Raw genomic sequence first — 18,934 nt, forward strand, 5'->3', positions numbered from 1 at the left:
AGCCCCACCTCCCCCCTCCCCCCCACTTATCTCTCCACCTTGGAGATTCCCAGCCTCCATTCCTGATGAAGGGCTTTTGCCCAAAATGTCGATTTCCCTGCTCCTCAGATGCTGCCTGACCTGCTGTGCTTTTCCAGCACCACTCTCATCTAAACTGCAGTCCTCACTTTTGCCTACACATATACACCATACCAACTATAAACATGCATAACCACGTGAAAATTCAGGCCACGGCACACTCGCCACCGAATATCTCCATATCTCATTCGAGGCTCGATAACGCATCAGCAATCACTTTTTCACAACCTGCCACCTGCACAATTGTCAAATTGAATGGCTGCAACAACAAGCTCCATCTAAACAGTCTGGCAATTTTGTCCTTAATTTTTTCCACAAATGTTAATGGGTTCTGTCCAGTATATATGATTGTCTCAGATGCATTGCTGGTAATATAAACATTGTAATGTTATAATGCCAACACCAAGCTTAAAGTCTCTTTCTCACTGTTGAATATTTCTGTTGATGAATGTAACACTTCCTGGAAAATTACCCAATGGGTATTTCTATCCCCTTGTCATCCTCCTGCATGTGCACTGCACCAACACCCACATCACTGGCATCGATAGCCACCTTAAAAGGCATCGTGTAATCCAGTATGGCTAATACTGGAGCAGTGGTTAACACAGTCTTTAGACTGTCAAATGCCTTTTGACAGTCCACTGTCCACTGAAACCTCTTGCCCTTTTTAACAATTCGGTGAGTGGAGTAGCCACACTGCTAGAGTTCTTTACAAACATTTGGTAAAATCCACTCAACCCCAGGAACTGTAGTATTGCTTTTTTTGTTGACAGTGTGGGAAACTCCCCAATTACTTTCAAAGTCACTTCCTGTGGGGACATTTGTCCATGTCTAATAACATGGCCCAGGAAGGTGACTTGGACTTTGGCAAATTTACCAAGTCCGATAAATGCTGTAAATGTTCCTTTCATGAGTGACTAAAATCACCAGGTCATCAATATACACCACACAGTTGAGGAATCTGGCAATGACCTTATTAGCCAGTCTCTGAAATGTGGCTGGAGCGTTTTTCATACCAAATGGCATGACTTTGAACTGATATAGCCCCATTTGGCGTTACAAAAGCCGAAATTGCCTGTGCTCTCTCTGACAGAGGCACTTGTCAGTAGCCTCTGAGCAAGTCCAATTTTGAAAGGTAAGTTGTTTGCCCCACTTTTTCGACACAGTCCTCCAATCGTGGAATGGGATATGCATCAATCTTTGTAAACGACTTGACTTTGCGATAGTCCACAATAACTATTGAGTACCATCTAGCTTTGGCACCATGACTATGGGTGAGCTCCAGTCACTGTTACTCACTTTGATTATGCCATCTTGGAGCATGTGCTTTATCCCCTTCTGAACCTGTGCCAACTTTAGAGGGTTATGCCTATAAGGATGTTGCTTAATTGGAACAGCATCTTTTCTATCTACATCATGCACAATAATTCCCATTTTAATTTTGAATATCTCCTCATGTGATAGTAATAACTCTTTCAGGTCATTTTGATTTTCTTGTGGAAGGTAAGTCAATAATTTATCCCAATTTGCAACAGCTTCCATATTGTCTAATTTGATTTGAGGAATATCCAATTCAGACTCCTCTGAACTTTGTCCTTCTGTGTTGCAATCATTAACACCTTCTCCTCTTGCTTTCCTTCCCTATCAAAATACCTTTTGAGCATATTCACATGACATACTCTGTGAGATTTCTTCCTGTCTGGAGTCCTCATCAAGCAATTCACCCCACCCCATTTCTTCTCAATTTGATAAGGTCCACTAAACCTTGCTATTAAAGGCTCACCTGTCACTGGAAGTAATACCAATACCTTATCCCCAATTGGAAAATTGTAAATTTGTGATTTCTTATCTGGTTCTTGTTTCATTGTATACTGTGATTCTTTTAAATACTATCTCGTCAACTCTGTAAAATTTGACACATAGTCCAAGTGGATGGTCTCTGAATTCTGACTTACTCATTTCACCTTAGTCAGTTTTAACGGTCCTCTTACTTCATGCTCAAAATTAATTCAAATGGACTGAATTTGGTCAATTCATTTGGTGCATCTCTGAACGCAAAAAGTACAAACAGAACTTCTTTATCCCAATCCTCTGGATAATCCTGACCATAAACCCTTAACATGGCCTTCAGTGTTTGATGCCATCTCTCTAGCACACCCTGTGATTCCGGATGGTACGCAGTAGATTTGAATAGCTTTATTCCCAAGTTATCCATGACCTCCTTAAATAGTTTGGATGTGAAGTTTGATCCATATCTAGTAAAACAATCTAAGTAATTTTCCAACAACCTTTTTAGAGGTGATGTTGCATAATGGGATTCCCTCTGGAAATCTAGTCGACATATCCATTATTGTTAATAAATATTAACAATATTTGTTTGAGATAGGAGATCTATGCAATCAATTAAGACTCTTGTGAAAGGTTCCTCAAATGCTGGAATAGGAATTAAAGGTGCAGGCTTTATTACTACCTATGGTTTTCCGATTAACTGACATGTATGACATATCTGGCAAAATTCAACAATATCTTTGTGTATTCCAGTCTAGTAAAAATGTCTTTCTATTTTAGCCAGTGTTTTCCTCACCCCTAAATGACCTCCAAGTGGTAGCTCATGCGCCACCCGCAGCACCTCCTTTATATACCCTAATGGCAAAACAATTTATGAATCACTGCCCATTTCTCATCTGCTTGAATGTGTGGTTGTCTCCATTTCCTCATTAGGACATCAATTGTTAAGTAATAACACACAGGAAGGCATTCATTTTCTTCCTCTGTAAATGCTTTTTCCAGAGCTGTTTTAACTCATCATCTTCCAGATATAATTCAATCAGTTTAGCAAAGCTAAAAATACTGGCATGTTTACCTATTTGCTCCTTCTCTGTTCCATTTATCTGATCAAGTTTCAGGTAATACTACGTCAGCTTCCTTATCTGTGCCTTTTGATCCCTCCTGCTTCAACTTGTGCCTCTGTAATCTTGTGATTACACAATCAGGAAAAATTCCTGGATAAACACTCTCCATGTCTTCAGTTGCCTGCATCTCCACTGGCTTTTCAACTAGAGTAGCCAGCATGCCTACCTGTGAATCAGCTATATCATTTGCAAGGACAAATTGTAATCCTGGAGCTGACAGTTTGTCCAGCACTCCTACCACAAATTCTCCACTCTTCTCTTGACTGTCTCGCCTCACTTTACATAACTGAGCACTTTTTGTCTCACCATGAATTCCTTTTACCAGCACTTTTCTGGCAATAATCCCTCAGGAGTGCATATCTCCTCATCGCTCAGCATTACAGACTGAGAGGATCCTGTGTCCCTTAATATTGCAACCATCTTACCTTTTAATCCTGGCCTATGTGAATAAACTTTACCCTTGCATCTATATTTTTTAAGCAGATCTGGCACTTCCTCTTTAGCCAGCCTCTGATCATCTTGTACACTCGTGGGCAGTTATCTAACTTCCCTTGTGCTTTTTGTTAGTGGTCCAACAAACTCCCAGGCTTGTCTATTTTTCCTTTCTGTGGCTTTCTCCGAGCCTACCAACACTGTGATTTTCTGTGGCCCACTTAATTACAATGAAAGCACCAAAGCCTTTTAACTCCTTTGTCCCCCTCAAGGGTTTCTTTTTTACCCTGTGGTAAGTTCTCCTTATGATCTTCACTGAGATCTACCTTTCCCTTTCCATGTGAGGATTTCTCTTTATCCCAATTTCTATCTCTCATGGATTGAAACTGATTCTGGAAGCCAAACCGTGTTTAAGGACCAGCTCATAATCATCAGCGACTTCAGCTGCTAACCTTACTGTTTTAACTCTCTGCTCTTCCACATGAGTTCGCACTACTTCCTCACTGAGCCTACCCTCAGCCTTTATCTCCAGCCTTTTAAGCTGACTTTCCTTTTCAAATGTCAGTTTTTGAAGTTCAAACACTCTTTGTTTTTCTTTCTCTCCTCTTTCTTTTCCCCTCTCTTCTGTTTTTAATCGGAACTCAAACTGCTTCATTTCTGCTGCCCTTTAGAGTCATAGAGTCATAGAGATGTACAGCATGGAAACAGACCCTTCGGTCCAACCTGTCCAAGCTGACCAGATATCCCCGTAGGTCTCTTTTATATCTTTCCCCTCTCACCCTAAACCTATGCTCTCTAGCTCTGGACTCCCCCACCTAAAGGAAAAGACTTTGCCTATTTACCCTATCCATGCTCCTTATAATTTTGTAAACCTCTATAAGGTCACCCCTCAGCCTCCGACACTCCAGGGAAAACAGCCCCAGCCTGTTAAGCCTCTCCCTACAGGTCAAATCCTCCAACCCTGGAAACATCTTTGTAAATCTTTTCTAAACCCTTTCAAGTTTCACAACTTTAGAAAAAAAAGGACTAGGTTTGTGATACCTTCCTCAAGTAAGGCGATTGGAACTGCGCACAATACTCCAGATGTGGCCTCATAACCCCTTGTACAATTGCAGCAGAAACTCCCTGTTCTTAAATGCAATCTCTCTGTCAATGAATGGCTTCCTGTTTATCTGTTGCACTTGCAAATCAACTTTTAGTGGTTTATATACGAGCTTGCAGTCCATATGCTGCAATCTTTCACCATTTAAGTTACACTCTGACCTACTATTTTTACTTCCAAAGTGGATCACCTCATATTTACCAACATTGTACGCCATCTGCCAGACCTTTGCCCACCCACTTAACCTATCTACATCTCTCTGCAGACCCTCCACATCCTCAGCACAGTTTGTCTTTCCACTCAATTTAGTGTCAATAGCAAACTTGGATATGTTACACTCGGTCCCCTCTTCCAAATCATTGATATATATCATGAACAGTTGCGGGCCCAACACCGACCCCTGTGGCACCCTGCTCACTACTGATCTCCAACCAGAGAAACACCCATTTATCCCAACTCTCTGCTTCCTATTGGTTAACCCATCCTCCATGTATGCTAATACATTCCCTAGACTTCTATGCATTCTTATCTTATAGATGAGTCTTTTATGTGGCAGCTTATCGAACACTCTCTGGAAGTCCAAGAATACAACATCCACCTGCTCCCCTCCATCACCTGCGCTTGTTACATCCTCAAAGAACTCCAGTAAGTTTGTCAAACACAACCTTGCCTTCGTGAATCCATGCTGCATCTATCTGACGGAGCCCTTTCCATCCAGATATCTCGCTATTTCTTCTTTAATGATAGTCTCCAGCATTTTCCCGACTGCAGGTGGTCTGTAGTTACCTGCCTTTTGCCTACACCCTTTTTTAAACAACGGCATGACATTCGCTGTCTTCCAGTCCACCTGGACCTGCCTGGAGACCAGTGAATTTTGGTAAATTACCACTAACGCATCTACTATAACTTCTACCATTTCTTCCAGCATCTGGGTTGCATTCCATCAGGACCTGGGGACTTATTTGCCTTTAGACCATGAAGTTTGCTGAACACTACCCCTTTAGTAATAATAATTGAATTGAGATCCTCACCTCCCATTGTATCTGTAACATCATTCTGTGGCATGTTATACACATCTTCCATTGTGAAGACTGACACAAAATAGTTATTCAAGGCTTCGGCTGTTTCAGCATTGCCCAATATTAATTCCCCTTTCTCATCCCACAATCGGCCTACTATCCCTTTTATAAAAACCTTTCTGACCTGTTTTTATATTCTGTGCTAGTTTGCATTCATAATCTATCTTTCCTTTCTTTATTGCTTGCTTTGTGGTTTTCCCAAACTTTCTGTTTCCCACTACTAGTGGCTACTTTGTAAGTCTGTGCTTTTAATTTTATGCCTTTCTTCAGTTCATTGGTTATCCAAGGCTGGCTCTTTCTACCCTTGCTGTCCTTGTTTTTGACCGGAATATGCTTTCCTTGAGCTCTGTGAAAAAAATCTCTTGAAGGTCCACCACTGTTCCACCATTTTACTTGTGTTCCCAATCTAATTTAGCCAACTCCTTCCTCATCCCATTATAGTCTCCCTTGTTTAAGCAGAGCACCGTGGTTTTAGAAGATACAATTTCATCCTCCATTTGTATACAGAATTCAATCATACTGTGATCACTCTTTCTGAGAGGATTCTTAACTACAAGATCATTAATTTTACCAGTCTCATTACACAGAACCAGATCTAAGATTTCACGCCCCACAGTGTGGGTTTACTTCCCCAAATCAGCAGAAATCACATGATGGCCCTGCTTTCTCAACCTCACCTGAGTCATGGTGACCCTCAGGTTAAACCTGCCATCTTCTCCAGTGAGAGTGTGGCGTCTGGGACTATGGTGATTTTCACTTCACATGAGTGCTGTATTTCCACTACATTATAGAATCCTGATTTGAGATCATATATAAAATCCCAGATGTCTCACTATTCTGGGAGAATATGGTTTTGTAAATTGGTTATGGTAGATGTGTGTGCCAGGAATTCAAAATGAAGTATTCTATTGCAATTAATTTGCCCCTATTGGGCAGGCTTTAAATCAGGGTTCTGCAATCTTCAATATTACTGACAGCTAGTGACCATCTCTTGCCTATTGATTTGTGCTTTAAACTCCTTGCATTGCTCTGTCCATCTGATTTTCTCACCACTCAGACCATCAATGAGTGCTGATGCTGCTTCCATCTTTCTTCTACATGTTTCTGCATCTTCCAATAGGTCCTAAACAATAGAAAGCAGATTCAGTTTAGTCATGGCTACTTAGTTGTCTGGGTTTCATCTCCACATGCCTATCTAGAATTTCTGTGGAGGTTTCCTAATCCTTCACCAAAGCCCTCATCACACGAACCTTTGAAATTCAACCTTTGAAAACTTTTGGAGTATTTAAAGTTCTATATTTCTGTTTTGGCTTTAGTGATGAAACCCCTCCCAGCTCTGTGATCTTTACCGGGCAAACAAATCTCCAAGACCTTTGTCCTTCCCTAATGCTACCTTTTTGGTGCATCTCGACAGTATGTCTAATTACCTGGGTCCTAATCTTTGGAATTGCTTGCCAATTCATGTCTTTTTATAGAAATAGACATTTGGATTCACTAAGAACAGGAGGAGGCCATTTGGCCCCCACAAGCCTGCTCCTTCATTTGAGAAGAGCATGGCCGATCAGATTAGAGCCCCAACTCTGTGTGTCTCTCTCTTCACCCCTATAACTTTTGATTCTTTTATTATTAAAGAATCTAGATAACCAAGGCTTAAAAATATACAATAACCTCCACCCCCTCCCCCCTCCAAAGTCTCTGGGGAAGAGAATTCCACAGATTCATGATCCTTGAGAGAGAAACACTTGCTCTCATCTCTGAGTTTAACATAACCTATTGTTTTTAATTTGTGTTCTCTCGTCTCTCCCACGATGATGATTCATTCCCTCTGTCATGTCTTACATGCCCATAAATTCATCTTTTATTCTTCCAAACTCTAAATGTTTCATTCATCTGTAATCTTTCCTTATAAGATCAGCCTGATTTCCCAGGGATCATTTGAATTAATCTTCGCTGAACTTCTTTGAATACATTCTTTCTCAAGGAAGGAGGTCAAAACTGTGTACAGTACTTTAAATGTGGTCTCATCAATGCCCCCTACAGCTGTAATAATATTTTTACATTTATATTCAGAATTGCTATTGTCCAGAAATTAACCATTCAGCCCATCACATCGTGCCAGCTTACTGAATGAGCATTATGACTTAGTTCCATTTCTCTGTCTTTTTCCTGGAACCCTGCACTTTCCTCATTTTAATAATCACTTAACTGGTTTGATTAAACATCTCTCATCCACACAGAGCATTCCATTCCTGAACCATTTGGTTCTTTTGCAAATTTCTTGAAACATGTTCTTTTTGATTTCAAACCTTATGCAAGTGGAAATAATTTATCCCTGTCTACTCTGTCCAGACTACTCCTGATTATGAAAACATGTCAAATATCTTCTTAGCCTTTCACTGTGCAAAGAAAAGCATTTCCAACTGCTATCAGTTCTTCAGCTCTGGAACCATTCTTGGAAACCTCTTCTACAATCTCTCCAAACTGTTCCTGTCTTTCTAAAATTATGGTGTCTAGACCTGGCATAATAATTCAGTTAAGGTCTAACTAGGGTCTATCTCTTGTAATCTCTGCCACTGTATATAAACAAAGCTTATTCGTAAGGCATGTTTTGTTAACCATTCTCTCCACCTGTCACTATGCACATTTTCACCCAGGTTTTTGATTCTGTCCCCCTTTAAAATAGAATCCTTTATTTTATACTATTCCTCCATGTTCTTTCCATCAAAATGTATCACCTCATATTTCTCCACACTGAATTTCATTTACAACTATTTGCCGTCTCGTTCACTCAGATTTGGGCGTGACTGGTTAAGAGGCCATTTATTCATCATTCTGAATTACCCAGAGGGCAATTAAGAGTCAACCACATTGTTGTGGGTCTGGAGTCACATGTAGGTAAGACCAGGTAAGAACAGATTTCCTTCCTATAGGAGATTACTACACCCGATTACTTTTTCCCCAATAATTAACAATTGTTCTATACTTATCATATACATATCTAATTATATTTGTCATATCATTTACATTTTGTTTTCCAATCAATGCAAATCCCTGACTAACAGCAGGCAGTCTACTGTCAAGCAGTGTGAATAGGTGCATTTTCTATGGCAACCAATCACAGTCCACTTGCCAATCAATCAAAACACCTTTCTTGTGCAGTATACATGTTGGTTATCCCCCATTGAATTGGCATTCTTGTGAATTGTCCTGATGAGTGTGAGATGAAATATTTTTGGCAGCTGGCAAATGTTACCTGTCCATCTCTTTGTTGTTCAGTGATATGGTGAGCATAATTAGAAATATACTGAAATTGCTGAGGGAAGCTTCAAACTGTGTAAGACGGTATACAAGCTAGCCAATTACAAAGGGCTGACTCAGTGCTACTGACCAATTGTAAACAAAGGGGGGCATGTATGCATTAAATTTAAACTGTATAAGTTAAGACATTCTAAAACATTGTGTCTCTTGTTGCTCTTCCTGTTCCCTGGATGCTGCCTGACCTGCTGTGCTGTTCCAGCAATAAAGTTTCAACTCAGTGCTACTGACCAATTGTATGCATTAAATTTAAACTGTATAAGTTAAGACATTCTAAAACATTGTGTCTCTTGTTGCTCTGAAGAAATTTACCTGAAACCACCCTGCAACTCAGATTCTCATTGGTAAATATGAGATCTAACAGTGGTGGACAAGCTTTGGAGGGCCAGGAAGCGAGCTATTCAACATAGTGATCTCAGCTTCTGACCTAGTCTTGTAGCCACTACATTTATATAGCAAGTTCAGTTGAGTTTCTGGTCAATTGAAAACTGTAGGATGTTGATAGAAGGGAATTCAGTGATGGTAACACCATTGAATGACATGGGACGGTGGTTAGATTGGAGATGATTCTGGCCTGGCATTTATATGGCATGAATAATTTTTGCCAGTTGTTAGACCAAGCCAAAAGAGATGGAGGAATGGCATGGCTAATCAGGAATAGTATCACAGCTCCAGAAAGAGAGATCGTCGAAGAGGCTTTATATACAGAGTCAGTGTGGGTGGAAGTCAGAAACCGGAAAGGAGCAGTCACTTTATTGGGAGTTTTCTACAGGCCCCTCAATAATAACAGAGACACAGAGGATTGGGAGGCAGATTTTGGAAATTTGCAGAAGTAGCAGGGTTGTGGTCATGGGTGACTTTAACTTTCCTAATATTGATTGGAACCTCCTTAGTTCATCAAGTGCGCCCAGGAAGGGTTTCTGACGGAATATGTAGATAGGCCGACTAAAGGGTAGGCCACATTTGTGCTAAGCAATGAACCATGTCAGGTGTCAGATCTCTCAGTGGGAGAGTATTTCGGGTGATAGTGATCACAACTCAATGACCTTTACAATACTCATGAAGAGGGAGAGGAGCAGAAGATATGGAAAAGTATTTAATTGGGAGGGGGGATTACAATGCTATTAGGCAGAAACTGGGGTGCCTAAATTGGGAACAGATGTCCTCAGGGAAATGCACAACAGAAATGTGTTTAGGAAACAACTGCTGATAGTGCTGGACAGGTTGGTCCCATTGAGGCAAGGAGGAGATGGTAGGGTGAAAGAACCTTGGGTGACAAGGGATTTGGAACATCTAATCAAGAGGAAGAAGGAAGCTTACTTAAGGTTGAGGAGGCAAGGATCAGACAGGGCTTTAGAGGGTTACAAGGTAACGAGAAAGGAACTGAAGAACGGACTTAGGAGAGCTAGAAACGGGTATGAAAAAGCTTTTGCAGGTAGGATTAAAGAACACCCTAAGACATTCTACACTTATGCGAGGAACAAGAGGATGGTCAGAGTGAGGGTAGGGGTGATCGGGGATAGTGGAGGGAACTTGTGCCTGAAGTTGGAGGAAGTAGGGGAAGTCCTTAATGAATACTTTGCTTCAGTATTTACTACTGAGAGGGACATTTATGTTTCTGAGGACAGCGGGAAACAGACTGGTATTCTAGAACAGGTTGATGTTCAAAAGGAGGATGTGCTGAAAATTTTGAAACACGTACTCTGGGCCAGACGGGATATATCCAAGGTTACTGCAGAAGAGAGGGGAGAAATTGCTGTGTCTTTGGCATCCTCACTGTGCACTGGGGTAGTGCCTGATGATTGGAGAGTGGCAAATATTATTGCCATGTTCAAGGGAATTATCCCAGGGATTATCCTGGGAATTATAGACCAGTCAGATTTACGGCAGTGGTGGGCAAAGTTTTGTTCTAAGTTCTATGTTCTAAGCCTGTATATTGTCTAGATCTTGTTGAATTTGAACATAGACCGCTTATGTATTGGAGGAGTCACAAATGACACTGAACATTGTGCAATCATCGGCGACCATCCCTACTTTTGACCTTACGATGTAGGAAATGCAGTGATTGCAACAAGATCATTCAGGTAGACATCATAGAATATGAATTCCTTGACTGGGTCTGTTAATCTGGTCCAATCAGGAAGCCCTGGCAGACAGATAAAAATAATAGTGTCAGACATCCTGTTCATTCTGAGATCTGGCTCTGAGGGAGCTGGATCAGTCTCATGGACTTTCCATATGAATTGGGGGGGTGAGGGAGAGTGGCTTAATGGGAGAAACAGGCCTCAGTGGAGTTAGAACAAAGAACAAAGAGCATTACAGCACAAGGACAGCTCTTCAGCCCTCCAAGCCTGCACCAATCCAGATCCTCTACCTAAACCCGCCGCCTATTTTCTGAGGATCTGTATCCCTTTGCTTCCTGCCCATTCATGTATCTGTGTAGATACATCTTAAATGACCCATTCATGTATCTGTGTAGATACATCTTAAATGACGCTATCATTCCCGCCCCTACCACCTCCTTCGTTGGCAACATGTTCCGGATACCCACCATCCTCTGCATGATGAACTTTCCACGTATATCTCCACGAAACTTTTCCCCTCTCATTTTGAACTTGTGACCCCTAGTAATTGAATCCTCCATGCTGAGAAAAAGTTTCTTGCTATCCACCCTGTCTAAACCTCTCATGATTTTGTAGGCCTCAGTCAGATGCCCCCTTTTTCTTTCCAATGAAAATAATCCTAATCTACTCAACCTCTCCTCGTAGCTAGTACCCTCCATACCAGGCAACATCCTGGTCAACCGCCTCTGCAGTCTCTCCAAAGCATCCACATTCTTTGGTAATGTGGTGACCAGAACTGTACACAGTATTCCAAATGTGGCCAGACCAAAGTTTTATACAACTGTAACATGACCCATCAACTCTTGTACTCCATACCTGCCCGATGAAGGAAAGCATGCCGTGTGCATTCTTGACCACTCTACTGACCTGCATTGCCACTTTCAGGGAACAATGGACCTTAATACTCAGATCTCTCTGTATATCAATTTTCCCCAGGACTTTTCGATTTACTGTATTGTTCACTCTTGAATTGGATCTTCCAAAATGCATTATCTCCCATTTGTCTGGAATGAACTCCATCTGCCATTTCTCTGCCTAATTCTCCAATCTATATTCTGCTGTATTCTCTGACAGTCCCCTTCACTATCTGCTACTCCACCAATCTTACTGCCATCTGCAAACTTGCTAATGAGGCAATCTACACCTTCCTCCAAATCAGGAAGGTCATTGATGAAGCAGCTGAAGCTGGTTGGGCCTAGGACACTACCCTGAAAAACTCCTACAGGGGATGTTCTGGAGCTGAGATGACTGACCTTCCACAACCACAACCTGTCTTCCGATGTGCTCAATAATCTCTAACCAGCAGATAGTTTCCCCCAATTCCCATTGATTCCAGATTTGCTAGGGCTCCTTGTTACCATACTCAGTCATATGCAGCCTTGATGTCAAGAACTGTCACTCTCCCCTCCCCTCTGGAATTTAGCTCCTTTGTCCATGTTTGAACCAAGATTGTAGTGAGGCCAGGAGCTGAGTGGCCCTGGCAGAACCCAAAATGGATGTCACTGAGCAGATTATTGCTTAGCAGGTGCCGCTTGATAGAATTGTTGATTACATCTTTCATCACTTTACTGATGATTGAGATTGACTGGTGGGCAGAGGTTAGCTGGGTTGAATTTGTCCTGTTGTTTGTGATCATGACATACCTGGGTAATTTTCCATATTGTTGGGAAGATGCCAGCGTTTTAACTGTACTGGAAGAGCTTGGATAGGGGAGCGACAAGTTCTGGAGCACAAGCCTTCAGCACAATGGTCATAATTTTGTTAGAGCCGATAGCCTTTTCAGTATCCAGTGCACCAATCATTCCTTGATATCATGTCGAGTGAATTGAATTGGCTGAAGACTGGTATCTGTGACTCCAGGGGTCACTGGAAGCAGCCAAGATGGATTATCTAGTTGATATATTTAGCTGAAGATTGCTATAAATCCTTCAGGCTTTTCTTTTTGCATTGATGTTTGGGCTCTTCCATCAATAAGGATGGGGATATTTGTGGAGCCTTTTCCTCCAATGAGTTGTTTAATTGTCCATCACCATTCATGACTGGATGTGGCAGGACTGCAGAGCTTAGATCTGATCCGTTAGCTGTGGGATCGCTTAGCTCCGTCTATTGTTTGCTGCTTATGCTGTATGGCATACTAGTCCTGTTTTGGTAGCTTCACCAGGTTGACATCTTCAGGTGTGCCTGGTGCTGTTTCTGGCATGATTTCCTGCACTCACCATTGAACCAGGGTTGATCCCCTGGCTTGATGATAATCTTTTAAGTGGAGATATGCCAGGCCATGAGGTTACAGATTGTGCTGTTATTGGTTCACTGTGTCTCATGGATCCCCAATCTTGAGTTGCCAGACCTGTTCAAATTTTGTCCCATTTCGCACTGTGATACTGACACATTTCCAATGTGTAGGCGGGAGTCCATCTCCACAAGGACTGTGCAGTGGTCACTCTTACCGATGACCATTTGTATCTGCAGCTGGAAGATTTGTAAAGATGAGGTAATGTATGCTTTTCCTTCTTGTTGTTTCCCTTAACACCTGATGCAGACCCAGTCTAGCAGTTATGTCCTTTGGGACCTGGCCAGCTTGAAGAGTAGTGCTGTTGCCATGTCACTCTTCCTGGTGGATGTTGAAATCCCCCTCGCAGTGTACAATTTGGGTCCTTGCCACCATCAATGCTTCCTCGAAATGCTGTTCAACATGGAAGAGTATGATTCATCAGTGGAGGCAGTATGATACTTGGTAACCAGCAGGAGGTTTCCTTGTCCATGTTTAATCTGAAGCCATGAGATTACATAGGGTCTGGAGTCAATGTTGTGGACTCCCAGGACAACTCCCTCCGACTGTCTTCTACTGGGTCATCATCTGGTGCATCTGACTGCTGGTAGGACAGAATAGATCCAGGGCTGAAGATAGCCTTGTCTGGGTCATTGTCTGTAAGGTATGATTCTGTGAGTATGACTATTTCAGGTTGTTGCTTGACTAGGCCCTGAGACAGCTCTCCCAATTTTGGCACTACCTCCAGATGTTAGTAAGAAAAGCTTTGCGGGGTTGGCAAGGCTGGTTTTGCTGTTGTTTATCAGTGCATTGGTCATGCTTGGAGGTCTTTCCCGTTTCATTTCTTTGTTGAGGCTTAGAAGAATTGGTACAACTGAATGGCTTGCTAGGCCATTTCCGAAGGCAGTTGAAAGTCAGCCACTTTGCTCTGGGTCTGGTGTCACATGCCGGCCAGACCTGGTAAGGATGGCAGATATCCTTTCCTGAAGGACATTAATGAGCTAGATGGGATTTTTCCTGACAATCACCAATAGTTTCATGGTCATCAGTATATCCTTAATTCTTAATTTGCTATCTTTAAATATGCAGCTGCATATAAGAATTTGCTTTCTTAATATTTTGATGGGGTTTATCCTGCACTCAAATTCACATTTGAAATGGAACAGTCAATTTAACTTGTCCTTGTTGAGAATCAGCCATGTGCTTTCTACTACTGTCTATGCCTTCACGAGGCAGTTACACATATTGGGATTTCCCAGGTTTCATGTGCTATAAGGTCAGCCCTTCACAAATATGGTCCGAAGTCATTTGCTCACTGAATATGCTTAATGCTGAAATAGGCACAACATTGCTCCTCTTCATGATAATGGCTCCCCAATCAGATTTGGTTTGATTGAATAATTTGATCTTTATATTGTTGCATGTATTTTGTTACAAAATACATAAAATATGTTGCAGTGTCGCCGCTGTCCAGCGCCATCTTGAAACACAGAAAAATAAGCCAAAGCATAGAAGGTAACGGCAGAAAAATAAAGAACTAAAGAAATAAAGTTCAACTTTAAAGTCCTTCTTGTTAAGTGCTCAGCTCAGGGTCTGGAGTGACTAGCCTTACGTCCTCTTGCCAAGCAGCAACAGCGGGAGTCACCACCTTCTGGCACCATCTTGCTTCCACCAATGCTGCTGCCACCATGAATTCTCACTGGACCTCGCCAATGAAACCACCACCGATACCGCCAGCTCTAGCACCGGCCGAAACGTGACTGGATTACCACCATCTCCTGATGTCCATTCGGAGCCCACCTCATCTCTGAGAAGTTGCTGGGAACTGAAAACTCACCTCTGATTTCTCTGTCACGTATCTGTGCTGGACCCACCTCACTGCCAGTGCCGAGCCATTGCTGTGACTGAGCTTTTCATAAAAGGTAGGTGAAGAGAAAGAAAACAAAAACAGAGAGAAAAAGAAAGAAAAGTGGATGGAGCAGATGAGCCTGTGCTCAGGAGTCCTATTCCGCCACCACCTTGGAGATCTTTTGTCACAGTTTGTCAACCTCTGACTGCTGTGCTTCAAGGCAGCAGCTGGTCACACCTTCTCAATGATAATAACCTGCCCCTGATTGCTCAAACCTTGTTATTTAAAGGAGCCTTTTATTTGAGGTGAATGACTGAACTAAGCTGTGATTGGTTGTCCCTCAAAAAAGAAAGGCTCCTTTAAATGTCAATGCTTGGGCAATCAGGGCAGATCATTACCAATCTCCAATTAGTTGATAAATAGGGAAGCAAGAAACTTAGGGTTCAACTAAAAATCCATGGTTAAAAACCTGCTCGATGACATCTCAAGTTCCTGAGGCCTTGCTGTTAAACCTTTCTTCAACAAGGTCCAAATGTTAATATTCAAACCTGAGTGTTTTAATCTTGGCATCTACCACACCAAGGTTAACTTTGCTTGGTTTTGTTCTATTGGACTATGGCATATATCAATCAGACTTTGCCACAGTTTAAGCTTTGTGGAGGGAAACATTTTTTGGATAAATACCTAATATTTAATTTCAGTTATTATGATTTCAGACAGAAATCAGCTTGAATAAGAAGAATGTACTAATTAATCAGCTACAAGTCCTATGGATTCTGACTCACCATTTTCTCCTTCATGGCAGCATCAAACTTGGCCTGTACCTTGTCAAGCTCAGCTTGCTTCTCATCCAGCTGTGCCTGGGCAGTTCCTAACTCCTTCATGGCCCGTTGGAGGCGGTTTTCTTGTACTGCCAAATTAGCCTAAAAACAGGTATTAAAAACAGAAACCTATTAGTTTCACTTTATTAGAAGACTTCCATCAACTGCACATGTCATCTCATTGACCACACACACATGATGTCCTTAAGAAAAAGTAGTCTCTAATCTAATCACTCCAGAAAGATTCAGTGCGTAAGATTTAAACAGGCAAGCTTTTCCGCTTATTTCTTAAGGGTTTAACTTCTTCCAAGGCTATTTGTTGTTAAATCCTTCCTTTATAATTTATGATTGTGCTAAATGGAGAAATGGTGTTGATTCCATAACAGTATATTTTCCTAACAGTTGTGACAGCGCTGTTTTCTTCTAATTCTTCCATTGAATCCCGAAAGAACATTAATGAACAAAACAGAATTTTGAAACTATTGATGATGACTTCATTGTTACTCTTCCAAAGACTACTTTTTAAATTCCAGATTTTTAATTCACAAATTTTAAATTCCACAAATAGCAGTGGGGGTGGGGGAGGAGATTGTGGTGACATGGAGGTGGTGGTTTAACCCATATACCCAGGACTTCAGCCTGGAACTCTGGATTACCAGCCCAATTAAATATCACAATGCGCCCATCTCCTACATGGATAGTTTAGAACTTGAAGCATAAAAAATATTGAGAATAATGTATCAAATAGTGCTTCACAAAATTAATGGAGCTTTTTGATGAGGGAACAGCATTGTTAAGGGTAATTAATAAACTGAAATATCACATGAAATCCTGGGCAATGCACTTTAAGATGGATTTGAAGTCTTTGGGGGAAATGGAGACAAATACATAATCTTCTAAATGAAGAAATGTTTCCTCATGGTTGTCTGTCAGAAGGCAGAGAGTTGGGATAAAGGGGTCTTTTTCAGGATAGCAGCCAGTGACTAATGGAGTTTCTCAAAAGTCATGTTATGACATGGGGTAAATCCTCCTGCTTAATTTAAACCAGCAACATAGAAAAGATTTATCCCATGCATTAATTTGTAAAAATTCGAGTGGCCAAGGACGAGTTAAAGTAAAAGTAATAACTTTATTTCTTAAAGTATTAACAGAGAGTACTTAACTAACAACTATTTACAACTCCTTCATCTAATCTAACTTTTACCTTCCCCTTCTACAATACTAGCCCGATAAAACCCCTGATTAAGATTTACTGAAAAATTCAAATTTCAAAACCAGCCAGCTGTCGAATCTTCTCTTTGCAAATTTTCTCTCCAGGTCGGTGTCAATATTTTTCTCCATGCAAACCTCTTCTCTAGACAGGTACCTCTCAGACAGTTCTGTTGGTCTTGTGGCAGTTCTCCTCCCAACTGTTCAATCGTTCCCAGTCTTATACCCCCAAAGCATCATTTCGTGTAATTGGTTTTTAAGATTGTCAATTTACTAAATTCAAACGTGATTGGAATTTGGTATTTTGGGGGGTAAAATGTAAATTGATCGACCTAATTCAAATCTGCTTTTGTCTCCAGGCAACCAGCTACACTAACTGTTGGACCACATGTTACATTGTATCTTGTTGAGAACACTTGGTGCTGTCAGGTAGTTATGCTAGCTTTTAACTTTCTTCAAGGTATAGTACACCCACATCTTCATAAGTCACTGTTGGTACTATTCACGTTATATATTAATCATCTGAACAAAGGAACTGAGGACATTATGGTAAGTTTGTAGATGACACAAAAATAGGTGGAGGGACAGAATGGAAGCAGGATAGCTGCAGAAGCGCTTGAACAGGCTAAGAAAATGGGCAAAGAAGTGGCAGATGGAATACAAAGTGGGAAAATGTGAAGTTATGCACTTTGTTGGAAGAAGAGACACAAAGACTATATTCTAAGTAAGGAAAGGCTTCAGAAATCTGAAGCACAAAAACACTTAGGAGTCCTAGTTCAGGATTATCTTAAGGTTAACATGTAGGTTCAGTTTGCAGTTAGGAAGGCAAATGCAATGTTCGCATTCATTTTGAGACGGCTAATATACAAGACCAGGGATGCACTGCTAAGGTTGGTTAGATTGCATTTGGAATTTTGTGAGCTGTCTTGGGCCATATACTTAAGGACGGACATCCTGGCATTGGTGGGGTTTCAAAGGAATGATCCTGCAATAAAGGGCTTGTCACATGATGAGTGGTTGAGGACTCTGGCTATGTACTTGATGGAGTTTAAAAGGATGAGTGAGGATCTAATTGAAACTTGAAGGACTGCTGAGAGGCCTTAATATAATGAATGTGGAGATGTTTCCCTCGTACGGGCGACTAGGACCTTAGAATATAGCCTCAGATTGAAGAGATGATCCTGCAGAATTGAGATGAGGAGGAATGTGAAGCTCACTGGAATAAAAGGCTGTCACTGAGCCAAGTCACTGAGCATATTTAAGACAGAAATAGATAGGTTAACAAGATGAAAGGGATCAAAGGTTATAAAGAGAAGGCAGGAGAATAGAGTTGAGAAATATATCAGCCATGATTGAATGGCAGAACAGAGAGCGGCGGGAGCTGGGTGGAAGTTCAGGCAGAGCGCAAAGCCAGTCGGGAAGGTAAGTGATTGCTATATAAAGAACTTACCTCAACGCCAACAGTCTTTTCGCAGCAGAGAGCGGCGGGAGCTGGGCGGAAGTTCAGGCGGAGCGCAAAACCGGTCGGGAAGGTAAGTGATTGCTACTAGAGAGGGTGAGTTCTAAATCCCAGGTCCTACAAAGTAGGGTGTCCCTCCCTCCCTCCTCCTCTAACCTAAATTAAGAGTCCACAGACTTGCCACAAAAAGAGGGTCTAAGGAAGTTTGGATCGAAGAGTGAGGCTTCAGCTCAGGAGTCTTTGACAAGGAGGTTGATTACGCCACAGTTGAAGAGGGTGAAGACAT

General features: G+C 41.6%; 1 protein-coding gene across 1 annotated transcript in view; it reads right to left on the reverse strand.

The window, feature by feature from the left end:
• LOC122540182 (dynein axonemal heavy chain 8-like) overlaps window positions 1–18,934 on the reverse strand; it is a 1,320,893-nt gene that overhangs the window by 184,151 nt on the left and 1,117,808 nt on the right. The window contains exons 71-72 of the mRNA XM_043675532.1: window positions 15,945–16,082; window positions 6,599–6,726 (exon numbers count right to left, since the gene is read on the reverse strand). Coding sequence (XP_043531467.1) covers window positions 6,599–6,726; window positions 15,945–16,082 — 266 coding nt within the window. The remainder of the gene's footprint in view (window positions 1–6,598; window positions 6,727–15,944; window positions 16,083–18,934) is intronic.

This window comes from Chiloscyllium plagiosum, chromosome 3, assembly GCF_004010195.1.
Source record: "Chiloscyllium plagiosum isolate BGI_BamShark_2017 chromosome 3, ASM401019v2, whole genome shotgun sequence".
In the NCBI taxonomy this organism is placed as follows: Eukaryota; Metazoa; Chordata; class Chondrichthyes; order Orectolobiformes; family Hemiscylliidae; genus Chiloscyllium; species Chiloscyllium plagiosum.